At 42.2% G+C, this 23,428-nt stretch overlaps 1 protein-coding gene across 6 annotated transcripts in view; it reads right to left on the reverse strand.

The window, feature by feature from the left end:
• LOC128687229 (RNA polymerase II-associated protein 1) overlaps window positions 1–23,428 on the reverse strand; it is a 212,166-nt gene that overhangs the window by 155,322 nt on the left and 33,416 nt on the right. For all 6 annotated transcript variants that reach the window (XM_070098490.1, XM_070098491.1, XM_070098486.1 and 3 more), the window contains exon 6: window positions 2,397–2,899. In XM_070098490.1, the coding sequence (XP_069954591.1) occupies window positions 2,397–2,899 (503 nt within the window). The remainder of the gene's footprint in view (window positions 1–2,396; window positions 2,900–23,428) is intronic.

A 23,428-nucleotide genomic window follows, 5' to 3' on the forward strand; every position in this document is an offset into this window, starting at 1 on the left:
GCACCAATGCTCAAGGAAGAAGGTAGAGTGTCAGCATTAAGGCTTGAGGAGGAGGGTAGAGTGGCAGCACCAAGGCTTGAGGAGGAAGGTAGAGTGGCAGCACCAAGGCTTGAGGAGAAGGGTAGAGTGGCAGCACCAAGGCTTGAGGAGGAAGGTAGAGTGGCAGCACCAAGGCTTGAGGAGGAATGTAGAGTGGCAGCACCAAGGCTTGAGGAGGAGGGTAGAGTGGCAGCACCAAGGCTTGAGGAGGAATGTAGAGTGGCAGCACCAAGGCTTGAGGAGGAGGGTAGAGTGGTAGCACCAAGGCTTGAGGAGGAAGGTAGAGTGGCAGTACCAATTCTTGAGGAGGAGGGTAAAGTGGCAGCACCAACACTTGAGGAGGAGGGTAGAGTGGCAGCTCCAAGGCTTGAGGAGGAGGGTAGAGTGGCAGCACCAAGGCTTGAGGAGGAGGGTAGAGTGGCAGCACCAAGGCTTGAGGAGAAGGGTAGAGTGGCAGCACCAAGGCTTGAGGAGGAAGGTAGAGTGGCAGCACCAAGGCTTGAGGAGGATGGTAGATTGGAAGCACCAAGGCTTGAGGAGGAGGGTAGAGTGGCAGCACCAAGGCTCAAGGAGGAGGGTAAAGTGGCAGCACCAAGGCTTGAGGAGGAGGGTAGAGTGGCAGCACCAAGGCTTGAGGAGGAGGGTAGAGTGGCAGCACCAAGGCTTGAGGAGGAGGGTAGAGTGGCAGCACCAAGGCTTGAGGAGGAGGGTGGAGTGGCAGCACCAAGGCTTGAGGAGGAAGGTAGAGTGGCAGCACCAAGGCTTGAGGAGGAAGGTAGAGTGGCAGCACCAAGGCTTGAGGAGGAGGGTAGAGTGGCAGCACCAAGGCTTGAGGAGGAGGGTAGAGTGGCAGCACCAAGGCTTGAGGAGGAAGGTAGAGTGGCAGCACCAAGGCTTGAGGAGGAAGGTAGAGTGGCAGCACCAAGGCTTGAGGAGGAAGGTAGAGTGGCAGCACCAAGGCTTGAGGAGGAAGGTAGAGTGGTAGCACCAAGGCTCAAGGAGGAAGGAAGAGTGGCAGCACCAAGGCTTGAGGAGGAAGGAAGAGTGGCAGCACCAAGGCTTGAGGAGGAAGGTAGAGTGGTAGCACCAAGGCTAGAGGAGGAAGGTAGAGGAGGAAGGAAGAGTGGCAGCACCAAGGCTTGAGGAGGAGGGTAGAGTGGCAGCACCAAGGCTTGAGGAGGAGGGTAGAGTGGCAGCACCAAGGCTTGAGGAGGAAGGTAGAGTGGCAGCACCAAGGCTTGAGGAGGAAGGTAGAGTGGCAGCACCAAGGCTTGAGGAGGAAGGTAGAGTGGCAGCACCAAGGCTTGAGGAGGAAGGTAGAGTGGCAGCACCAAGGCTTGAGGAGGAGGGTAGAGTGGCAGCACCAAGGCTGGAGGAGGAAGGTAGAGTGGCAGCACCAAGGCTTGAGGAGGAGGGTAGAGTGGCAGCACCAAGGCTTGAGGAGGAAGGTAGAGTGGCAGCACCAAGGCTTGAGGAGGAGGGTAGAGTGGCAGCACCAAGGCTCAAGGAGGAAGGTAGAGTGGCAGCACCAAGGCTTGAGGAGGAGGGTAGAGTGGCAGCACCAAGGCTTGAGGAGGAGGGTAGAGTGGCAGCACCAAGGCTTGAGGAGGAAGGTAGAGTGGCAGCACCAAGGCTTGAGGAGGAAGGTAGAGTGGCAGCACCAAGGCTTGAGGAGGAGGGTAGAGTGGCAGCACCAAGGCTTGAGGAGGAAGGTAGAGTGGCAGCACCAAGGCTTGAGGAGGAGGGTAGAGTGGCAGCACCAAGGCTCAAGGAGGAAGGTAGAGTGGCAGCACCAAGGCTTGAGGAGGAGGGTAGAGTGGCAGCACCAAGGCTTGAGGAGGAAGGTAGAGTGGCAGAGTGTAATATCACCATTCTCTACGACCACCCACTGAATATTTTCAAAATTCTTGACTGCACCACCTTTATGTATGAGAGCTTCCCTGTTTCAAGCCCTAACAAGTAACCAAGTGACTTGATGAAAGAATATTGAGGTTTTATAGTGGTCACAAAATAGCCTAGACCTCATTCCTATTGAGAATGCTTGGAATATTATTAAAAAGATGGAATCCTGCCATATTGCATCCATGTCATGTTTGCAGCAGTAGATCAAGGATGTTTGGGTCATCCGGTTATACACTGATTATTTTAGGAATGTGAGTTAAATCTTGCTCAAACACCTTCAAATGGTCATCTAGGCCAAGGGGAAGATGACAAAATATTAATATAAGTACTAAGTATTACAATTTTATTGTATGATGTTTATATTGTTGCTTTTTAAGAATTTCTGTAATAATAAAGGGGAGATTGAGATTATTTTTGCAGGCACTGTAGCTGAGCAGAACTGAATATAGACTAACCTTGTCCATGTGGAGCCACTTGTGTGCTTGTGATGGAGGTATTGGTAGTTGTGAGTCAGGAACTGGTTCATCATCATCATCATGAAGATTCAACATCTCCACATCATCAGAAAACGTCACCTTATAATTGTCTTGCCCAGAACTAGACTCATCATGCACAGGTACAATGGAAGGTTTGAAAGATGAAAAGTGAGGTAAATCATCTTTGTCATTACTGTTGGAATCTTCAACCTCCATACTGGTCGATTTTGTAATCATGCCATCATGTGTTGTTGTATCATCCTGTCTTGGTGTACTGACTGTCTTGGTCTTATCCCTTCTGGTGCGCAGGGAGCGTAGGAAGGTGATCTGTTCAGGGCTCAGCTGGGAAAGAAGTTCTTGCTGTTCTTTAATCCGTTCTTCGTGGCTCAGACTGGCAATCCTGGCCAGGCTTTCTTGATGTATTTTTTCTATATCAGACTTATGCAGGATTCCTTCTCCAGAGATAGCAAAGCTGTGATTCCCTGAATATGAATAAGAAGCACAGTCAGTACAAACTCATGGCTCAACACAAAAATATAAGGCCATTCAAAACCTATTTCTTCTTCTTCTTTCAAACTGGCCATATCCCACTGAAGCAGGGTGGCCTAAAAAGGAAAACAAAGTTTCTCATTTCAACTCTTAAACGGTCCAAACATATATATATGTTCACTCGCGCAGCCCTGAATATTTTGAAAAAAAAAAAAAAAATCATAGAAAAAAAGAGCACATTTTTTAAGTGTTTTAGAATAATAAAAAAAATTAGGGTTAGTACTGACCAAGATATGAGGCCGAGAAGTTGGCACTGGATGCTCACGTGACGGCAACATGGAGTCCTGCTGCTTGCAGAAGTGTTGCCGATATACCTTTTTTCTATTTTTCACATTATTTTATATAATTTTTATATAATTATATAATTTATATAATTTTTAGTAGGTTGGTAGACAGCAACCACCCAGGGAAGTACTACCGTCCTGCCAGATGACTGTGAAACAAAAACCTGTAACTGTTTTGCATGATGGTAGGATTGCTGGTTTCTTTTTCTGTCTCATAAACACGCTAGATAACAGGGATATCTTGCTACTCCTACTTACACTTTGGTCACACTTCACAGACACGCACATGCATATATATATATATACATACATCTAGGTTTTTCTCCCTTTTTCTAAATAGCTCTTGTCCTTTTTATTTCTTCTATTGTCCATGGGGAAGTGGAAAAGAATCTTTCCTCCATAAGCCATGCGTGTCGTATGAGGCGACTAAAATGCCGGGAGCAATGGGCTAGTAACCCCTTCTCCTGTATACATTTACTAAAAAAGAGAAGAAGAAAAACTTTATAAAACTGGGTTGCTTAAATGTGCGTGGATGTAGTGCGGATGACAAGAAACAGATGATTGCTGATGTTATGAATGAAAAGAAGTTGGATGTCCTGGCTCTAAGCGAAACAAAGCTGAAGGGGGTAGGAGAGTTTCAGTGGGGGGAAATAAATGGGATTAAATCTGGAGTATCTGAGAGAGTTAGAGCAAAGGAAGGGGTAGCAGTAATGTTAAATGATCAGTTATGGAAGGAGAAAAGAGAATATGAATGTGTAAATTCAAGAATTATGTGGATTAAAGTAAACGTTGGATGCGAGAAGTGGGTCATAATAAGCGTGTATGCACCTGGAGAAGAGAGGAATGCAGAGGAGAGAGAGAGATTTTGGGAGATGTTAAGTGAATGTATAGGAGCCTTTGAACCAAGTGAGAGAGTAATTGTGGTAGGGGACCTGAATGCTAAAGTAGGAGAAACTTTTAGAGAGGGTGTGGTAGGTAAGTTTGGGGTGCCAGGTGTAAATGATAATGGGAGCCCTTTGATTGAACTTTGTGTAGAAAGGGGTTTAGTTATAGGTAATACATATTTTAAGAAAAAGAGGATAAATAAGTATACAAGATATGATGTAGGGCGAAATGACAGTAGTTTGTTGGATTATGTATTGGTAGATAAAAGACTGCTGAGTAGACTTCAGGATGTACATGTTTATAGAGGGGCCACAGATATATCAGATCACTTTCTAGTTGTAGCTACACTGAGAGTAAAAGGTAGATGGGATACAAGGAGAATAGAAGCATCAGGGAAGAGAGAGGTGAAGGTTTATAAACTAAAAGAGGAGGCAGTTAGGGTAAGATATAAACAGCTATTGGAGGATAGATGGGCAAATGAGAGCATAGGCAATGGGGTCGAAGAGGTATGGGGTAGGATTAAAAATGTAGTGTTAGAGTGTTCAGCAGAAGTTTGTGGTTACAGGAAAGTGGGTGCAGGAGGGAAGAGGAGCGATTGGTGGAATGATGATGTAAAGAGAGTAGTAAGGGAGAAAAAGTTAGCATATGAGAAGTTTTTACAAAGCAGAAGTGATGCAAGGAGGGAAGAGTATATGGAGAAAAAGAGAGAGGTTAAGAGAGTGGTGAAGCAATGTAAAAAGAGAGCAAATGAGAGAGTGGGTGAGATGTTATCAACAAATTTTGTTGAAAATAAGAAAAAGTTTTGGAGTGTGATTAACAAGTTAAGAAAGCCTAGAGAACAAATGGATTTGTCAGTTAAAAATAGGAGAGGAGAGTTATTAAATGGAGAGTTAGAGGTATTGGGAAGATGGAGGGAATATTTTGAAGAATTGTTAAATGTTGATGAAGATAGGGAAGCTGTGATTTCGTGTATAGGGCAAGGAGGAATAACATCTTGTAGGAGTGAGGAAGAGCCAGTTGTGAGTGTGGGGGAAGTTCGTGAGGCAGTAGGCAAAATGAAAGGGGGTAAGGCAGCCGGGATTGATGGGATAAAGATAGAAATGTTAAAAGCAGGTGGGGATATAGTTTTGGAGTGGTTGGTGCAATTATTTAATAAATGTATGGAAGAGGGTAAGGTACCTAGGGATTGGCAGAGAGCATGCATAGTTCCTTTGTATAAAGGCAAAGGGGATAAAAGAGAGTGCAAAAATTATAGGGGGATAAGTCTGTTGAGTGTACCTGGTAAAGTGTATGGTAGAGTTATAATTGAAAGAATTAAGAGTAAGACGGAGAATAGGATAGCAGATGAACAAGGAGGCTTTAGGAAAGGTAGGGGGTGTGTGGACCAGGTGTTTACAGTGAAACATATAAGTGAACAGTATTTAGATAAGGCTAAAGAGGTCTTTGTGGCATTTATGGATTTGGAAAAGGCGTATGACAGGGTGGATAGGGGGGCAATGTGGCAGATGTTGCAAGTGTATGGTGTAGGAGGTAGGTTACTGAAAGCAGTGAAGAGTTTTTACGAGGATAGTGAGGCTCAAGTTAGAGTATGTAGGAAAGAGGGAAATTTTTTCCCAGTAAAAGTAGGCCTTAGACAAGGATGTGTGATGTCACCGTGGTTGTTTGATATATTTATAGATGGGGTTGTAAGAGAAGTAAATGCGAGGGTCTTGGCAAGAGGCGTGGAGTTAAAAGATAAAGAATCACACATAAAGTGGGAGTTGTCACAGCTGCTCTTTGCTGATGACACTGTGCTCTTGGGAGATTCTGAAGAGAAGTTGCAGAGATTGGTGGATGAATTTGGTAGGGTGTGCAAAAGAAGAAAATTAAAGGTGAATACAGGAAAGAGTAAGGTTATGAGGATAACAAAAAGATTAGGTGATGAAAGATTGAATATCAGATTGGAGGGAGAGAGTATGGAGGAGGTGAACGTATTCAGATATTTGGGAGTGGACGTGTCAGCGGATGGGTCTATGAAAGATGAGGTGAATCATAGAATTGATGAGGGAAAAAGAGTGAGTGGTGCACTTAGGAGTCTGTGGAGACAAAGAACTTTGTCCTTGGAGGCAAAGAGGGGAATGTATGAGAGTATAGTTTTACCAACGCTCTTATATGGGTGTGAAGCGTGGGTGATGAATGTTGCAGCGAGGAGAAGGCTGGAGGCAGTGGAGATGTCATGTCTGAGGGCAATGTGTGGTGTGAATATAATGCAGAGAATTCGTAGTTTGGAAGTTAGGAGGAGGTGCGGGATTACCAAAACTGTTGTCCAGAGGGCTGAGGAAGGGTTGTTGAGGTGGTTCGGACATGTAGAGAGAATGGAGCGAAACAGAATGACTTCAAGAGTGTATCAGTCTGTAGTGGAAGGAAGGCGGGGTAGGGGTCGGCCTAGGAAAGGTTGGAGGGAGGGGGTAAAGGAGGTTTTGTGTGCGAGGGGCTTGGACTTCCAGCAGGCATGCATGAGCGTGTTTGATAGGAGTGAATGGAGACAAATGGTTTTTAATACTTGACGTGCTGTTGGAGTGTGAGCAAAGTAACATTTATGAAGGGATTCAGGGAAACCGGCAGGCCGGACTTGAGTCCTGGAGATGGGAAGTACAGTGCCTGCACTCTGAAGGAGGGGTGTTAATGTTGCAGTTTAAAAACTGTAGGGTAAAGCACCCTTCTGGCAAGACAGTGATGGAGTGAATGATGGTGAAAGTTTTTCTTTTTCGGGCCACCCTGCCTTGGTGGGAATCGGCCAGTGTGATAATAAAAAAAAAAAAATAATTACAATTTATAGTAGTTCTTGTCATTTTATAACCAATCTTTGTTCTGACACTAGTATTAGGTACTGAAATTGTCACAAACACACTGACAGGTGGACATTTACACCTGCCTTGGTCATTTACTATTGTCTTGGAATATAAACAAAGAATTTATATGTCCCAGCAATGTTTTGGATATGTGGAAGAGTTTCTGGAGAGTTTCTGGAGAGAGTTCCGGGGGTCAACGCCCCCGCGGCCCGGTCTGTGACCAGGCCTCCTTAGGTCAGTGTCCCAGGATGCGACCCACACCAGTCGACTAACACCCAGGTACCCATTTTACTGATGGGGAACATAGACAACAGGTGGAAAGAAACACGTCCAATGTTTCTACTCTGGCTGGGAACCGAACCCAGGCCCTCACCGTGTGAAGCGAGAGCGTTAACCACCAGGCCACCAGAGCCCAGAAGAAGAACTAGTAGTAGTAGTAGTAGTGGAGGAGGAGGAGGAGGAGGAGGAGGAGGACAAGGAGGACAAGGAGGAGGACAAGGAGGAGGAGGAGGAGGAGGAGGAGGAGGAGGAGGAGGAGGAGGAGGAGGAGGAGGAGGAGGAGGAGGAGGAGGAGGAGGAGGAGGAGGTGGAGGAGGAGGAGGAGGAGGAGGAGGAGGAGGTGGAGGTGGAGGAGGAGGTGGAGGAGGAGGTGGAGGAGGAGGAGGAGGAGGACAAGGAGGAGGAGGAGAAGGAGGAGGACAAGGAGGAGGAGGAGGAGGAGGACAAGGAGGTGGAGGAGGAGGTGGAGGTGGAGGTGGAGGAGGAGGAGGAGGAGGTGGAGGAGGAGGTGGAGGTGGAGGTGGAGGAGGAGGTGGAGGAGGAGGGGAAGAGGAGGAGGGGAAGAGGAGGAGGGGAGGAGGAGGGGAAGGGGGGAGGAGGAGGGTAGGGGGAGGAGGGTAGGGGGAGGAGGAGGGGAGGGGGAGGAGGAGGGGAGGGGGAGGAGAAGGGGTGGGGGAGGAGGAGGGGAGGGGGAGGAGGGGAGGGGGAGGAGGGGAGGAGATAGAGGGGAGGGAATAGGGAGGAGGGGAGGAGGAGGGGAGGGGGAGGAGGGGAGGGGGAGGAGGGGAGGGGGAGGAGGGGAGGGGGAGGGGGAGGGGTGGGGGAGGAGGAGGGGAGGGGGCAGAGGAGGGGAGAGGGAGGAGGGGAGAGGGAGGAGGGGAGAGGGAGGAGGGGAGAGGGAGGAGGGAAGAGGGGAGGGAGGAGGGGAGGGAGAGGGAGGAGGGGAGGGAGAGGGAGAAGGGGAGGGAGAGGGAGGAGGGGAGGGAGAGGGGGAGGAGGGGACAGGGGGAGGAGGGGAGGGACAGGGGAAGGAGGAGAGGGAGAGGGGAAGGAGGGGGAGGAGGAGGGGAGGGGGAGGTGGAAGGGGGGAGGGGGAGGTGGGAGGGGGGAGTGGGAGGGGGGAGTGGGAGGGGGGAGTGGGAGGGGGGAGGGGGGAATGAAAGGTGGGAAGGGGGAGGGGGAAAGGGGGAGGGGGAAAGGGGGAGGGGGAAAGGGGGAGGGGGAAAGGGGGAGGGGGAAAGGGGGAGGGGGAAAGGGGGAGGGGGAAAGTGGGAGGGGGAAGGGGGAAAGGGGAGGGGGGAAGGGGAGGGGGAAAGGGGAGGGGGAAAGGGGAGGGGGAAAGGGGAGGGGAAGAGGGGGAAGGGGGAAGGGGAGGGGGTGGGGAGGAGGGGATAATAATAATACATAATAATAATATATACAGGAAGGCCCCACTTATACGGCGGGTTAGGTTCCAGGCTAGCGCCGTAAAGCGGAAATCGCCGTAAAGTGGAACACCCTTTCTTTCCACTTATAAATGCATACAAACACTAGATAACAAGTTTACACTAACATATATTAAGTTAGCAATAGAACCAGGCATCAAAAAACAATAAAAAGGTACAATACACACATAGTGCACTCATTACTTACCTTAAAATATTTATAGTCTTAATCTAGGGTGAGACAAGTAGTATTTATTGTAAGAAATCAAGTGTGGTATGTATTGTAATAGGCAGGCTATTTCACCAGGCCACCCCACCCACACATACTATTCTATGATATTTAAGCATCCCAGAGCGATAAAATGTATATACAGTTCACTCATTACTTACCTTAAAATATTTGTAGTCTTAATGTAGGGTCAGGAGTAAGTAAATGAGATAAAACGAATAAATGAGAGAGAGAAAGAATGAATACATGAGAGGTGACAGGCGCAGAGTTATGTAAACAAACCAGGCTCCCACATCTTATATTTATGTTTATTTATTCTATTGTGGGGTGTATTTATCATCTTTTTATGTTATGTATCGTGTTTATTATATAATTTTGAAAAAAATATCATGGCTGGATTAATGAAAATGTGTATATTAACGTAATATACGACATTTAATGAGACTCAGTATTGTTATTATCACCACTTGTGGAAGTCGTCTGCTACACAGCTCACATTTGTTTATTTATTCTACTGTGGGGTGTATTTATCTTATTTATATGTTATGCATCGTGTTTATTATATAATTTTGAAAAAAATATCATGGATGGATTAATGAAAATGTGTATATTAACGTAATATACGACATTTAATGAGACTCAGTATTGTTATTATCACCACTTGTGGAAGTCGTCTGCTACACAGCTCACATTTGTTTATTTATTCTACTGTGGGGTGTATTTATCTTATTTATATGTTATGCATCGTGTTTATTATATAATTTTGAAAAAAATATCATGGATGGATTAATGAAAATGTGTATATTACCGTAATATACGACATTTAATGAGACTCCGTGACTATTGTTATTATGGCGTCACTTGTGGAAGTCGTCTGCTACCAGAGATCACATTTATGTTTATTTATTCTACTGTGGGGTGTATTTATCTTATTTATATGTTATGTATAGTGTTTATTATATAATTTTGAAAAAAATATCATGGCTGGATTAATGAAAATGTGTATATTACCGTAATATACGACATTTAATGAGACTCAGTATTGTTATTATCACCACTTGTGGAAGTCGTCTGCTACACAGCTCACATTTATGTTTATTTATTCTACTGTGGGGTGTATTTATCTTATTTATATGTTATGCATCGTGTTTATTATATAATTTTGAAAAAAATATCATGGATGGATTAATGAAAATGTGTATATTAACGTAATATACGACATTTAAATGACTTGATGTATGTAAGTTTATTTAGGTACAGGTATACATAAGTATAATTATCAGAGTATATATAAAATATGAAATAACTTTTAAAAACATTTGAAATTTTGGAGTTTCCAGACAAAATGGAGAGACTTAGTGCTTACTGAGCTCATGGAGAATGTAAACAAACAGGGTGGGGCACGGTGACCGTATTAGAAAGTCAGGTGGGGGGAGCCGTATAGTGAGTTTTGGTCATAATTTGAAATGTCCGTATTAGCGGAACGCCGTAAAGTGAAACGCCGTAAAGCGGGGCCTTCCTGTAATAATAATATGTAATAATAATATGTAATAATAATAATAATAATATAATAATACATACGTAATACAGTGGACCCTCGCCTAACGATCTTAATCCTTCCCTGAGAGCTCAACGTTAGGCGAAATTATCGTTAGCCAAATTAATTTTCCCCATAAGAAATAATGGAAATCAAATTAATCCGTTCCTGACACCCCAAATTATGAACAAAAAAAATTTTTACCACATGAAATATTAATTTTAATACACACAAACTGAAGAAGACATGCACAGTTACATGACACTTACCTTTATTGAAGATCTGGTGATGATTGATGGGATGGGAGGAGGGGAGAGTGTTGATGGTGTTAGTGTTTAGAAGAGGAATCCCCTTCCATTAGGACTTGAGGTGGCAAGTCCTTTTCCAGGGTTACTTCTCTTCTTCTTTTAATGCCACTAGGACCAGCTTGAGAGTCACTGAACCTCTGTCATACAACATATCTGTCCATAGAGACCTGTACCTCCAGTTCCTTTATGGCATTCCTAAAGTGTTTCACAACATTGTCAGTGTAATAGTCACCAGCACGGCTTGCAATAGCTGTGTGAGGGTGATTTTCATCAAAAAAGGTTTGCACTTTAAGCCACATTGCACACATTTCCTTTATCTTTGAAATAGGCAACTTCTTCAATTTCTCTATCCCCTCCTCCGGAACAGTTTCCTCAGGTCTGGCCTCTTGCTGTTGAATATGATCCAGAAGCTCATCAGTGGTTAGTTCGTCATTGTCCTCCCCCACCAACTCATCCACATCCTCCCCACTAACCTCCAACCCCAAGGACTTCCCCAATGCCACAATGGATTCCTCAACTGGCATAGGATTCCCAGGGTTAGCCTCAAACCCTTCAAAATCCCTTTTGTCTACACATTCTGGCCACAGTTTCTTCCAAGCAGAGTTCAAGGTCCTCTTAGTCACTTCCTCCCAAGCCTTACCTATAATGTTTACACAATTGAGGATGCTAAAGTGATCTCTCCAAACCTCTCTTAGAGTCAATTGAGTTTCTGAGGTCACTACAAAGAACCTTTCAAACATAGCTTTTGTGTACAGTTTCTTGAAGTTGGAAATGACCTGCTGGTCCATGGGCTTCAGGAGAGGAGTGGTATTAGGAGGCAAAAACTTGACCTTAATGAAGCTCATTTCCGCAGAAAGTCACTCTGCAACGTCTGAAGGATGACCAGGAGCATTGTCTAATACCAGGAGGCACTTAAGGTCTAATTTCTTTTCAATTAGGTAATTTTTCACAGTGGGGGCAAATGCATGGTGTAACCAGTCATAGAAAAAAGTCCCTAGTGACCCATGCCTTACTGTTTGCCCTCCACAGCACACACAAATTAGCCTTGAGGACATTGTTTTTCCTGAACACTCTGGGAGTTACAGAGTGATACACCAATAAAGGCTTCACTTTGCAATCACCACTAGCATTAGCACACATCAACAGAGTAAGCCTGTCTTTCATAGGCTTATGTCCTGGGAGTGCCTTTTCCTCCTGAGTAATGTAGGTCCTGTTTGGCATTTTCTTCCAAAACAGGCCTGTTTTGTCACAATTAAACACTTGTTCAGGTTTCAGTCCTTCACTGTCAATGTACTCCTTGAATTCCTGCACATATTTTTCAGCCGCTCTGTGGTCCGAACTGGCAGCCTCACCATGCCTTATCACACTATGCATGCCACTACGATTCTTAACCCTTTGACTGTCGCGGCCGTATATATACGTTTACGAGGTACCGTGTTTGACGTATAAATACTCATAAATTCTAGCGGCAGGAGAAAGCTGGTAGGCCCACATGTGAGAGAATGGGTCTATGTGGTCAGTGTGCACCATATAAAAAAAATCCTGGAGCACGCAGTGCATAATGAGAAAAAAAAACTACGACCATTTTTTTAATTAAAATGCCGACTTTGTGGTCTATTTTCGTATAGTATCTATGGTTGTATTCTCGTTTTCTTGGTCTCATTTCATAGAATGGAAACTATATCATAGAAATAAAGGTGATTTTGCTTAATTTTACTATAAAAAGAGCCTGGAAATGGAGCACAAAGTACGGGAAATGTTTGATTTTTGCCGATGTTCAAAAGTAAACAAATGATGTCATTGTCCAATAAATGTCCAAATAGCCATTCTAATATGCAGTCATGAATGGGTTGATGTAATTTTTACAATTATTACAGTATTGCAGTAGTCTGCATAACAGTAAATCTTCTATTTTTTGTTTGAATAAAATTTCAAAATAAAAAGCAAGAGTAATATCAGAGGGGCCTGGAGACATGACTGATGAACAAAGAAAATGTTATTTTAGAGCCAGGAATGTCTGCGTTGTTCATTCTGGACCTTATTTTGAAATTGTCATATTTTTTAATTTTCGTGAAATTGGCCAAATTGCAAATTTCTGACCATGTTATTGGGTTGAAATCGGTAAATGGGCAGTTTCTTGTACTCAATCGATGGAAAAAATGGAGTTCTGAAGAAATAGCTATGAGTTTGGTTGACTGGAATAATGGAATTAGCTGAAAATAGGGCTCAAAGTGGGTGAAATCACCGATTTGTAAATATCGCCGAGGTCGCTAACTTCGCGAGAGCGTAATTCTGTCAGTTTTCCATCAAATTTCGTTTTTTTTGGTGTCTTTACAATCGGGAAAAGATTATCTATCATTTCATAAGAAAAAATTATTGTTTCTTTTTTTAAATTTTGCGACACCAGGAGACACCTCAGGATTGGGGGTTGCGACAGTCAAAGGGTTAAATCTCTCAACTCAACCTTTGCTGGCCTTAAATTCACTCACATCACCACTAGTTGCAGGCATTTTTCTAATTAAACCATCATGCAACTTCCTAGCCTTTTCACATATGATCGCTTGAGAGATGCTATCTCCTGCTGTTTTTCGTTTATCCACACCAATAACAGTCTCTCAACATCTTCTATCACTTGCGATCTCTGTTTCGAAAACAAAGTTGCACCTTTGGCAAGAACAGCTTCCTTGATTGCCGTTTTCTTGGCCACAATAGTAGCAATGGTTGATTGGGGTTTTGTGTACAACCTGGCCAGCTCGGAGACACGCACTCCACTTTCATACTTAGCAATGATCTCTTTCTTAATATCCATAGTAATTCTCACTCTTTTTTCTGTAGGGTTGGCACTAGAAGCTTTCTTGGGTCCCATGGTGACTTATTTTGCAGGTACAATCACTAAAAAGGCTGTGATAATATGAAATGTTCCGATTGTATGCTTGGAAGCGACCGTGGTGGCTGGCTTGTAAACACTGGCACCCATGAAACAAGTGAGGTGTGCTCAGGCCACACGTGGACGCGTCTCGAACGAATCGCGTTGAGCGAGTTTTTTAGCTTGAGGCGAGGCAAAATTTTTGTGTTAAAATGTATCGCTAGGCGGATTTAATGTTATGCGATGCGTTCGTTAGGCGAGGATCCACTGTAATATGTTCCCTTGAAGCATGAAAAACAAAGTCCACCCCGGACAGTGACATGATGAGATAACAACTGATAAGAGCTGACATTTGATGAGCATAAACGAGGGTGGGGGAGGGCAGCTGATAAGAAAAGATTAGAGGTGGCATTTGATGACCATCGCCCTCCATTTGTTTTTGCTGGTACACAAACATTTCTGTCTGTCTATTTGTCTGTCTGTCAAGCTCCCTGTCTATCTGTCTAGCTCTCTGTCTCAGAGAGAGCCACAAGACTGCGTCATCACGTTTACTCACATCTTCAAGCAGAGTATAGCACTTTGTCTGGATTTGTGGGTTGTCCTAGGTAATTTATACTACATATATTTGTATTTATGTGTACCTGTGAGACAGAGATAGACAAAGACAGATTGAAAGAGATAGACAGAGACAGATAGACAGAGACAGACAGAGATCGACAGACCCTAAACTTGGGGTTAACATCACTTTCCTCTTAAAAGAGGAGTGTTAATATGACGTTACATCAGTGAATCTTTGGTGTTTGCCGCACTATTTGCTGTAGCTGGCGCTCAATTTAACTGGCGCTCCCACAAGGTATTAAGTGGTCCCATATTTTTTTAATACTGCGCACACCGAGTGTTAAGACCAATTCTATGCTGACCAGGCATCTCAGGCCAATCGTGCCAAATTTGGAGGCAGGAAAAATAAAACGTATATATACGTTTGGGACACTACGCATAAGAACGTATATATACGTTTGGACCGCTTAGGGGTTAAATTTAGTAATTTATACAGGAGAAGGGGTTACTAGCCCCTTGCTCCCAGCATGAAAGTCACCTCTTATGGCACACACAGCTTATGGATGAAGAATCAGTAAAGTATCAAGTTTAGATTGTCCGTAATGCCAAGGCATGATAGTGGCTCTCTTTCCACTACAAATCATTGCAAACCCTCACTGTAAACTACCTATGTAATTTTTTTTTTTTTTAACAAGTTGGCCATCTCCCACCGAGGCAGGGTGACCCAAAAAGAAAGAAAATCCCCAAAAAGAAAATACTTTCAACATCATTCAACACTTTCACCTCACTCATACATAATCACTGTTTTTGCAGAGGTGCCCAGAACACAACAGTTTAGAAGAATATATGTATAAAGATACACAAATCCCTCCAAACTGCCAATATCCCAAACCCCTCCTTTAAAGTGCAGGCATTGTACTTCCCATTTCCAGTACTCAAGTCCGGCTATATGAAAATAACTGGTTTCCCTGAATCCCTTCACTAAATATTACCCTGCTCACACTCCAACAGCTCATCAGGTCCCAAATACCATTCGTCTCCATTCACTCCTATCTAATACACTCACGCATGCTTGCTGGAAGTCCAAGTCCCTCGCCCACAAAAACCTCCTTTACCCCATCCCTCCAACCTTTTCGAGGACAACCCCTACCCCGCCTTCCTTCCCCTACAGATTTATATGCTCTCCATGTCATTCTACTGTGATCCATTCTCTCTAAATGACCAAACCATGTCAACAACCCCTCTTCAGCCCTCTGACTAATACTTTTATTAACTCCACACCTTCTCATAATTTCCACATTCCAAATTCTCTGCATAATATTTACACCACCGCCTTCAACCGCCTCCTCACTGCAGCATTTACAACCCAAGCTTCACATCCATATAAGAGTGTTGATACCACTATACTTTCATACATTCCCTTCTTTGCCTCCACTGATAATGTTTTTTGTCTCCACATATACCTCAATTCATAGTTTGGAAGTTAGGAGGAGGTGCAGGATTACCAAAACTGTTGTCCAGAGGGCTGAGGAAGGGTTGTTGAGGTGGTTCGGACATGTAGAGAGAATGGAGCGAAACAGAATGACTTCAAGAGTGTATCAGTCTGTAGTGGAAGAAGGCAGGGTAGGGGTCGGCCTAGGAAAGGTTGGAGGGAGGGGATAAAGGAGGTTTTATGTGCGAGGGGCTTGGACTTCCAGCGGGCATGCGTGAGCGTGTTTGATAGGAGTGAATGGAAACAAATGGTTTTTAATACTTGACGTGCTGTTGGAGTGCGAGAAAAGTAACATTTATGAAGGGATTCAAGGAAACCACCTTTCCGGACTTGAGTCCTGGAGATGGGAAGTACAGTGCCTGCACTCTGAAGGAGGGGTGTTAATGTTGCAGTTTAAAAACTGTAGTGTAAAGCACCCTTCTGGCAAGACAGTGATGGAGTGAATGATGGTGAAAGTTTTCTTTTTCAGGCCACCATGCCTTGGTGGGAATCGGCCAGTGTGTTAATAAAAAAATAAATAAATAATATACCTCAATGCACAACTCACCTTTTTTCTTTCATCAATTCTATGGTTAACCTCAACCTTCATACAACTATCTGCTGACACATCAACTCCCAAATATCTGAAAACATTCACTTCTTCTATACTCCCTCCCTCCAATGTGATAAACAATTTTTCTTGAACTAAATCGTTTGATACCCTCATCACCTTACTATTATCTATGTTCACTTTCAACTTTCTACCTTTACACACTCCCAAACTCGTCCACTAACCTTTGCAACTTTTCTTTAGAATCTCCCATAAGCACAGTATCATCAGCAAACAGTAACTGTGTCAATTCCCATTTTGTATTTGATTCCCCATAATTTAATCCCACCCCTCTCCACAACCTAGTATTTACTTCTTTTACAATCCCATCTATAAATATATTAAGCAACCATGGTGATATTACACATCCCTGACTAAGACCCACCTGTACCGAGAAGTAGTCTCCCTCTCTTCTACACACCCTAACCTGAGCCTCACTATCCTCATAAAAACTCTATACAGCATTTAGTAACTTACTACCTATTCCATATACAGTGGAACCTCTACTTGCAAGCATGTCCACATGCGAGTTTTTCTAAATACAGTGGTCCCTCAATTATCTTCCTTAATCCGTTCCTGGAAGTGGGACTATTATTGAAATAGACGATTTTTTAATAAATTTTCCCCATAAGAAATAATGTAAATCCAATTAATTCATTCCAGACACCCAGAAGTATCAACAACAATTTTTTTTTTACCTAAAAGATAGATTTACATGCACAAAAGAATGAACTTTCAACATGACAGTTACCTTTATTGATGGCTGTTGTTGATGAATGGAAGACAGGGAGGAGGAGAGAAGGAAGAGAGGTTATTGAGGAAATGGTATGGTGATACTGACAAGATGTGGAAAAAGACACTTATGTACAGTTCAGGACATTTATTAAAGGAAATGTTTCGCCACGAGTGGCTTCTTCAGTCCTAATGTTTTTTTTAGTCACTTTTTATTGTGTGTGCAATTAGTGTATATTCCAATTACTTTTCTGCAAGTACCAAAACTATCTTTTGCTAGCTAGTACCGACTACCTCATTTTTTTTTTACTTTTTATTGTGCAATAAACTGCTCAACTTATTTAATATTACAAATCAGATCTTACTCCTAAACCAATATTATTTCATAGTGATTATCTGTCCATTTAACTTTGTTTACCATTACTTAATTGTAGTCTCTTATATATTTTTTTCCTTTATTTTAGCTTTATATAACTACCTTAGTTCATATATTCACAATCGTTAAAATAATCAAGGTGCTATTTTCAGGTGCTAAAGTTAATAAGTTCACTATTTTGCCATTATATTCCAAAGCTCATTTATTTGATTACCACTTTATTGTTCACCACAACTTATATTAGTCCCTTATATATTATAATTTTATATTATAATTCTAACTTTAAAGAATTACCTTTAAAGTACTACCTACTATCATATTCCCAAGCTCCATTATTTGATCATCACTTTATTTGTTCACCACAAATTATTTTAGTCCCTTTTATATTGTCTCCTTTATTTTAGCTTTAAAAAACTACCTTAGCTCATTATTTTTTACATTTGTTAAATAATTCAGGTGCTATTTTTTTAGCTTTAGAATATTTACTTTGTTTTATACTTAATTCTAACTATAGATTCACTACAAATCTTATGATTACAAGCATTGATCCTGATACCAACCTCTTATTTAATGACTTAAATGATTCAAACAGTTACTGTAATTACTACACAGCAGAACAATCAAAGGCACTTCTCAGAGCCAACAACAACATAACTATCTTTAACTACAATATCAGATCTTTAAGCAAGCATTACGATGACCTCCTAGCATTACTAAATTCCTTGCATGCCAATATGTCCATCATTACACTAACTGAAACCTGGCTAAAGCCTGATACTACAGATGTCTATGCCATTCCTGGTTACACAGCCATACACAACTGTAGGCCAGACCAACAAGGGGGTGGCACAGCTATATACTACTCAGACCAACTAGAATGTATCACTAATACTTGCACAAGGGATGAACATGGGGAATATATAATAGCTAAATTCAAATCCAAATACCTACAAAAACCTCTCACAATGATAAACATCTACAGAGTTCCACAATCAAACATTAGCCAATTTAGTCAAAACGTAGGAAGTATGATAACTGATGCACGCATGAACAAAGATCACTTACTACTCTCAGGTGACTTCAATATAAATCTCCTGCAAGACCAGGACCCACACATTACTGAATTCACAAACACAATGAGTAACTGCATGTTGCTACCAACAGTAACAAAACCTACAAGAGTTACGGAGACTAGTGTTTCCCTACTTGACCACATCTGGACCAACACCATACCCCCTTTAAAATCAGGCATAATTACAGATAATACCACAGACCACTACCCTACTTTCCTCATAACAACTCTTGGTAAAATACCCCAAGACACTACTAAAGTCACCTTCAGACTTCACAATGAGGCAGCCATTAATAACTTCACAACAGCAGTAACAAACATTGACTGGCACACTGAGCTAGAAATCTATACAGATATTGACGAATGTTTTAATAATTTTCTAAAAAAGACCCAATACCTCTATAACAAGCACTGCCCTAAAAAAAATAAACAGATGACAGCTAAGAGACTGAACAGTCCCTGGCTAACACCCAGCATTCTCAAATCCATAAATACAAAACACCGATATGAAAAACAGTACAGAATGGGTCACATAACCAGAGACCAAACAAAACGTTACTCGTCAATCCTAACCAGCCTGATAAGAAGGGCAAAAAAGATATCACGAAATAGCGAAATAAAATTAGCAAAATCAGATGAACCCCAACTCCCACCAACAGAAACAGCAAACAGACTCAATGATTTCTTCTCCACTATAGGACAAAACCTTGCCAATAAAATCCCAAGCTCAGATACCCCACCAAATGACTACCTCACTGGCAACTACCCAAACACACTGTTCCTAGCTCCGACTAACCCATACGAAGTCTCCCTTATTATCAACGCACTAAAAAACAAGGCAGGAGATTTAAATACCTTACCACCCTTTATATACAAAAAAGTGTCACAAGTACTATCTGCAACACTCTTTAACAAATCCATTGAATCCTCCACCTTCCCTACAGTTCTCAAAATAGCAAGGGTCACCCCGATCCATAAAGGAGGAGACCAAACAGAGTTGAATAACTATAGGCCAATATCCAATTTACACCCTCTCTCAAAAATCTTCGAAAAATTAATTCATAAACGAATCTACTCCTACCTCATCTCCCAAAACATTCTCAACCCCTGCCAATTTGGATTCAGGCCTAATAAAAATACTAATGATGCTATTATACACATGCTAGAACATATATACACTGCAATAGAGAAAAAAGAAGTCCCACTGGGGATCTTCATTGACTTACGTAAAGCTTTTGATACAGTTGACCATGACTTGCTCCACGTAAAATTGTCATACTATGGTATTAGAGGGCACTCCCTCAACTACCTCAAGTCATACCTCAGCAACAGAAGCCAATATGTGTACGCAAATGGGGCAAGCTCTTCCGCACAACCAATTACAGTTGGTGTCCCACAGGGAAGTGTCCTTGGCCCTCTTCTCTTTCTCCTATACATAAATGACCTACCAAATGCTTCGCAATTACTCAAACCCACACTTTTTGCAGATGACACTACATACGTCTTCTCTCACCCGAGCCCAGTCACGCTAGCCAATACTGTAAACACCGAATTACAGAAAATATCTACCTGGATGAGGACTAACAAACTTACACTAAACATTGACAAAACCTACTTCATTCAGTTTGGTAACCGAGCTACAGATGTACCTCTTAACATAATGATAAACAGATCACCTATCACAAAGCTAACAGAGGGAAAATTCTTAGGAATCCACCTTGATAATAGACTCAAATTTCATACACATATACAACAAATTTCTAAGAAAATTTCCAAGACTGTAGGCATACTATCGAAGATACGGTACTATGCTCCACAGTCAGCCCTCCTGGCCCTTTATCACTCTCTTATTTACCCCTATCTCACCTATGGAATTTGTGCATGGGGCTCAACAACAATTAACCATCTCAGACCACTAATTACCCAACAAAAGGCTGCAGTTAGAATGATAACAAATTCTCACTACAGGCACCACACTCCACCAATATTCAAAACACTCAACCTACTCACCATACAAAACATCCATACTTATTATTGCACCTATTACATACATAGAACACTTAACTCTGATATTAACCCTCCCCTCAAACATCTCCTTGCCAACCTCAACAGAACACATGACCATAACACAAGGCACAGATCACTCTTTGATGTTCCTCGTGTCCATCTCACGCTATGCAAAAACTCAATGCACATAAAAGGCCCTAAAATCTGGAATTCATTACCTGTAAATATAAAAGAAACACCACCTGTTTATAAATTCAAGTCTCTTCTCAAAGATCACTTACTCACTCAAAACCAAATAAATACTGAATAACTGAACCTTATAAATTGTATATCTTAAATGTTACTCACATTTATATCACACAAATGTTAAACCTAGGACCCAATCTAACTTTGTTATTTTTTTAAATACACTACCTAACAGAATACTCCATTCGACTGAATGTACAGCAATGCATGCAGCCATATGACCTGTCTTTGTAATACTCATTTGTGCTTTATAGTTATCTGTTTACAATAATGTTTTATCACTGATTTCATCATTGCTTAGTTAATCTTAAGTTAATTTTAAGCCAGCCCATAATGCTATGCATATAAGTGGCTTTGGCATGCTGCTCTTACCTGTATTTTTTTGTACCTCTGTATGTTTGCTAAAATTACTAAATAAAAAAAATAAATAAATAAAATAATACAGAGAAAACTAAGAAAAACGCATATATATAGTGGCAGGAGTCAAGTGAAGTGACGAGTGGGTAGAGGTGGCGGCGGCGGCGGCAGCAGCAGCAGCAGCAGCAGCAGCAGAACTAAGGAAGTGATTTTAGAGAGGAACCTTCTGACATCATGTAACAGCAGTTCCCAGGATGGGTAATATCCTCATGATTAGTAATTTTGAAATACTGTAACTACCGGATTTTTGCTTTATAGTGTTACTGACAGTGATTAGTGCAGCTTCAATGCATTTTCTCTGTCTTAAGTCGTCTTCTTTAATCACTAATTTAGCTTCATTGAATTTCATGAGGTGTCCAACATCGTCCCTATGTTGAACACATGCATTTCTGCGGTCATCATATCTGCAAGCATTTTTGTGTTCTGTGATCCTAATGTCCAGAGATCTGGCTATTTTCCCTACATATACTTTGTCACACAACCCACATGGTATAGTGTAAATTCCTGCACTTGTGCCAGAATCATGCTTAGGTTTTTGTATTAGGTTCCTAATAGTAGTTGAAGAGCTGGTAGATATTTTAGCCAGTTTTCTGTCAAACATTTTTGAAACATTAGTGGCAACGTTGCTGACTGGTAAAACAATGCAACTTGGAGGCTTTTCTTCAACTTGACTGGTGTTGGTCTTGCTGAGGATGTGTGTCGCACGTTTCCTGCAGTCACGTATGAAGTGTAGGGGAAAGTGTAGCGAACTAAAAGAGTTGGTGATGTATGTGCATTCTTCTTCGAGGAACTGCGGACTGGAAATTCTGTAGGCTCTCAGAAAGAAGCCAATAACTACCCCTCTTTTAGTTCTTGTGTCATGGTGAGAGAAGAAATGTAGAAGATCGTTCTTGTAGGTAGGTTTCCGGTAGACTTTAAAAGAAAGTCTGTTTTCCCCGTGCGTAGGAGAACGTCGAGAAAAGATATTTGGTTGTCCTTCTCCTCCTCTAGTGTAAATTTAATAGTAGGTTCCAGAGTGTTGATGGTGCTGAGGATGTCATGTATGTCTAGATTTTTGGGTACAATGACCAAAATATCATCAACGTACCGCATCCATGTAACTGAACGAGGGATGTTACTGAGGATCCGTCTGGATTCCAGGTCCTCCATATATAAATTGGCACGAACTGCACTAAGGGGGGATCCCATGGCTAGTCCGAAGAGTTGTTTGTACTTCTTGTCCTCAAACCTAAAACAGTTATAACAAACACAAAGTTCGACAAGGCTCACAAAATCTTGGCGGAGTACAGGTAACTCTGTATCATCGTTAATCACCCTGCGAAGAAGATCAATGGCTTGATCAACTGGGACATTGGTGAATAAGGCAGTCACGTCAAAACTTGCAAGCTTCTTATCACTCATGTCGAGATCCCTGATACGGTTAAGGTCACCCGAATGCTTTAGGTGAGCCAGACTGATTGTACCCAGGAGCTTAGACAAATATTTCGCCAAAACTCCTGCCAGACTGTGTGGGGCGCTGCCGATTCCAGATGTAATGGGTCTCATAGGCACATTTGGTTTGTGGGTCTTTGGTAAACCATAAAATCTTGCTGACTTGGGGTTGGTAGGGATGAGGCACAAGAGCTCTTTACCTTCTTCTGATTTCCTGAGTATGCTGCGGGTCTTACTGAGAAAAGAATCTGTTTCTTTTTTCCATGCATGTTTGGGGATGGAAACGTATATGTTGGCGTCGTTCAATAAATCTTGCATCTTACTAACGTAGTCTGTACTGTTGAGGATGACCACTCCTCCTCCTTTGTCTGCTGTGGTGATGAGAATATCATTATTAGCGGCCAAGTTTTTGAATGCCTGGATGTAGCGACGAGGAATGACTGGACGACTAGGTTCAGAAACTGCAGCTGCAATAAGTCCTTGTATGAAATCTTTGTTAAATTCAGAGTCACCTAAGTCATGGTTTTTGATCACTGTATCTAACTCGCATTTAGGCTTCCATATGCCAGTAGCAAACTTGAGACCTAAGCTGAGTGCTTCGGATTCTGTATCACTGAGAACATAAGAAGAAAGATTATTGATGATGTCAGTTCTACCAATGTCTTTCCATTTGCTGTGTTGACAGAGAGAGGAAAGTTTTCTTGAGAGCCGTAGTTTCTGCTGTATGTGTTCAACATAGGGACGATGTTGGACACCTCATGAAATTCAATGAAGCTAAATTAGTGATTAAAGAAGACGACTTAAGACGGAGAAAATGCATTGAAGCTGCACTAATCACTGTCAGTAACACTATAAAGCAAAAATCCGGTAGTTACAGTATTTCAAAATTACTAATCAAG

The sequence above is a fragment of the Cherax quadricarinatus genome, chromosome 62 (assembly GCF_038502225.1).
Source record: "Cherax quadricarinatus isolate ZL_2023a chromosome 62, ASM3850222v1, whole genome shotgun sequence".
NCBI lineage: Eukaryota > Metazoa > Arthropoda > Malacostraca > Decapoda > Parastacidae > Cherax > Cherax quadricarinatus.